We start from the raw sequence: 4078 nt of genomic DNA on the forward strand, positions 1-4078 counted from the left end.
ATATTCCCAATCAACACCCACAGAGAAAAGGAGCACCAAAAGCAGCCGCGACAGAAAGGAACAGCGAGTGAGAGAAAGAGAAAGATCAACTCCACTCAGATGAGATTGAGATCCCCTCTCTCTTCTGTTTCTTCTCTCAAGCTCTAGCTCTAACGGTGCTGCCTGCCTGGCCCGCCCAATCAGTGAGTACGATCGAGGAGAGCGACAAGGAGATCGATGGCGTGGTGGGCTGGGAGCATGGGCGGCATGGACCTCCGCAACCACCTCTCGCAGTTCGGCGGCCCGCCCGGCGGCGGTGCCATGGGAGGCGGCGACCAGGCACCAACCACACCAAACAGCAGCGGGAGCAACAACCATGATGATGAGTCCGGAGCCGCACAGGACTCCCCCACTGCCGGCGCGGGCGACAACTCCCCTACCCCGGGCGCATCCGGAGGGAGCGGAGGCGGAGGGGGTTCTTCGTCTGGCAGGCGGCCGCGAGGGAGGCCGGCTGGATCCAAGAACAAGCCCAAGCCGCCGATCATCATCACGCGGGAGAGCCCCAACACCCTGCGCTCGCACGTGCTCGAGATCGCCAGCGGCGCCGACATCATGGAGGCGGTCGCCACGTTCGCGCGCCGGCGCCAGCGCGGGGTCTCCGTGCTCTCCGGCAGCGGCGTCGTCGGCAACGTCACCCTGCGCCAGCCCGCGGCGCCGCCCGGCTCCGTCGTCACGCTCCACGGCCGCTTCGAGATCCTCTCCCTCTCCGGCGCCTTTCTACCCTCGCCTTGCCCGCCCGGCGCCACCGGCCTTGCCGTCTATCTCGCCGGCGGACAGGGCCAGGTCGTCGGAGGCACGGTCGTCGGGGAGCTCGTCGCGTCTGGGCCCGTCATGGTCGTCGCGGCCACCTTCTCCAACGCTACCTACGAGCGCCTTCCGCTCGCCGATGAAGAGCCTGGTGGCGAGGGGGGCATCGCACCCACCGGGTCAGACGGGATGCAGCTGCCGGAGGGACCGCCTCTCGGAGGAAATGGCGGGATGGGTGCGCCGCCCGGACTGCCAGACCCCTCCTCAATGCCATTCTACAACTTGCCGCCGAACCTGATGCCCAACGGCGGCGGTCAGATGTCGCCGCACGATGTGTTTGGCTCGTTTCGGCCACCACCGCCGGCCTTCTAGCTGCTAGCTAGTTTCTAGCTCCCCTCTTTTGCTTCTTCATTTCTTTGCTTCCAGCTTCACATATCACTGTGATGATCTACTTGTTTTAAGAGTTCACTGTTTAATTAGGTAGCTTAATTTGATTGCTAGTGCGCTTGATTAGGCATGGATAAAGGAAAGACTCCAATTTGATTTGATCCCGTCATGGGCACACTTTCGTTTCTTTCATAAGCTAATGCGTGGGTCAGACTACAATCTGTTCATCTTTCATGCATGGCTGCATATACATCTTAATCCTATGTAGGTCCTAAATATTTCTGTGCATCTGCATTTATGATATACACATACCTATATGTAAGTAAAGCTGCAGTAATTCCTAAGAAACACAAAGAATCAAGCAGTGTATGATGGAACTGTTCTCTGTGTTTCGCGTGTCTTAGATTGATATAGTCGTCTCTCGATTAAATCAATAGCCAGCTAGAAATACTGTTTATGAGCAATATCACGCTATATATATACTCACCCAGCGAGCCAGGTTCTAAATATATCGCGTTATAGGCATTGACATGGTTTGTAAACATGCATCCTGGACCATTTGTTTTTGTAAACGCATGTTAGTAGAAAATTACTCCAAAAATATTTTCTGGAGTATATATTTTCTGTTATGAACTGTGTGACTATGAAATTTGGAAGAAGTACTTGTGTCACTAGCTATAGCCTTTGATATCCTATGTATATGTATTAATAACGAATCAACATACGGAGTATTATTTAACTTGTAGAAAATAAACGAAAATGTCTCATAAATATGTATATGCTTATATGTTACCTCTGTTAACAAATAGAAAACTTCTTCTAAGGCACGTGATTAAAAATTATAAGTTTTACTTCTATTGCCTAAAAAACAGTAAGAATGGTAGGATATGAAAAATTGGATCATTAGATTTGCGCTGAAAATGACCATCATATCAAATCGAGATGTACAAAATCTAGCGATCATCAATGTAAGTTTTTTTGGGAACCGTGTTGCATTTCCGGGAAAGCATTGCTTAAGACTTAAGAGCATGTAAAAAATATATAATTGATCAATACTTAAATAGTTCAGACTCATGCATCATGAAGGTTTATTTACTTATTTCGAGCCTAGGTAGTATATTCACTTGGTCAAAATTATTTGCTTGTCAAGTTACCATATGCATGGACTCCTGGCTTCACACAGTTCACATCAGAGGAGACAATTTGCTGCCGTAAGGGTCATTTCCTGCTCTTGCATGTGTAGCTCGCTTAACGATCTCGCGGAGAAAAGTGGCCAACTTTATTCAGGAACGAAGGGTTGACAAGGTATACTATATATGAACATTGGTATCTAGTGGCATTTTATGCATAGGTTACTGCCTCGGATCCTATAGTGTATTGATTTCTTTCTTGAATGATCATTTTGTCGCATGACATGGTCATTAAGAAAAACAAATAGATGAAGACATTGCGCCGATCTTTAAATTATTACTCCCTAAGTTCCTTAAAGTAGTATGTACTCCCTCTCTCCCAAATTATGATGCATAGTATTATGTTTAGTCAAAGTCAAACTTTGTAACTTTAATTAAATATATAGAAAATTATAGCAACATCTACATCATTATCTCAATGTTATTAGAATCATCATGAAATATATTTTCATATTATATGTATTTGATATTATAAAAGTTAATTTATTTTCATATATAGTTAGACCAACTTTATAAAGAGAATCATCATGAAATATATTTTCATATTATATGTATTTGATATTATAAAAGTTAATTTATTTTCATATATAGTTAGACCAAGTTTATAAAAAAGAATCATCATGAAATAAATTTTCATATTTTATATATTTGATATTATAAAAGTTAATTTATTTTCATATATAGTTAGACCAACTTTATAAAGTTTGACTTTAACCAAACCTAATATGCATCCTAAAATGGGAAGGAGGGAGTATATTTTTTTGCACGAATGTTAAGACACGAGTTTAACGCTTGAATTGGCGTTGCGTAGACTGGTTTTTCCGAAAAATATAAATCGGAAGACAGGCTTCGAAATAAATGAACTGCTCGTTTGTATGGACTTGGGTCCAGATTTTATATGTGGGAGTCATCCTTGGAGGGATAAATTTGTCCACCAAACGCAATAGGCCGATACTTTGAATTTTTTTCTCAAAAAAATATACACACCTTGTAACACCCCCGGCCATCCCCTGACCGGGCATGTTACCCATGGCACCTCTCTAGGATCTCTAGATTGGCCCCACATACCAACACTAGTCTTTTCTACGCACTTTGTCTTCACTTAAAAGCATTTTTTGGTCGGTCACCCATCCTCAAATCGCTCTGGGCCAAGCACACTTAACCTCGGAGATCTTTAGAAATGAGCTTCCAAAAAATAACTTGCAACTTGTTGATATGAGTATCCTATTGAGGCCTAGGGCACGATGTCACACCGTGGTTGCCCTTCATGGCCACTGGCTTGCACACGAGCACCGGCGCCTCACGTCCGTCTGCAAGACACGAAACCTTCAATCGACAAAGGAGCGCGCGCACTTAGTCCAAGGGACGCTATGTCGGCGAACGCGGCAGGGGGGGGGGGTAGGGGGGCCGGGGCATCGATCTAAGGGCACCGGTTCCCTTGCCATCATAGATGTGTGCGCCATTCTCCCTCTATACGGGAAAATAGGGAGGAAAGGAGAGAAACTGCCATAGGGTTTGACCAGGAACGGTTTTGATTCTACCTGGATGGTTTACATGCCTCGGATTCGATCAAACGACCCAAAATCATGTGGGTAAGATAATGGGCTTCTAGCACTTATTGGAACAAATGAAAGAAGGCATAACATCAAACTAGCGTCAAACTTTTCTATTTATTGAATGTGTTATGCTTTCATAGATTCCCACCCCGAACTTAA

The 4078-nt window shown here is 45.4% G+C and overlaps 1 protein-coding gene across 1 annotated transcript; it reads left to right on the forward strand.

Annotated features, from left to right (window-relative positions):
- The first annotated feature begins 216 nt into the window (after window positions 1–216).
- Window positions 217–1158, forward strand: LOC124650044 (AT-hook motif nuclear-localized protein 20-like). The gene has a single exon (XM_047189612.1). The coding sequence runs from the start codon at window positions 217–219 to the stop codon at window positions 1156–1158; it is 942 nt and encodes a 313-aa protein (XP_047045568.1).
- Window positions 1159–4078: the final 2920 nt, after the last annotated feature.

Source organism: Lolium rigidum, chromosome 4 (genome assembly GCF_022539505.1).
Source record: "Lolium rigidum isolate FL_2022 chromosome 4, APGP_CSIRO_Lrig_0.1, whole genome shotgun sequence".
In the NCBI taxonomy this organism is placed as follows: Eukaryota; Viridiplantae; Streptophyta; class Magnoliopsida; order Poales; family Poaceae; genus Lolium; species Lolium rigidum.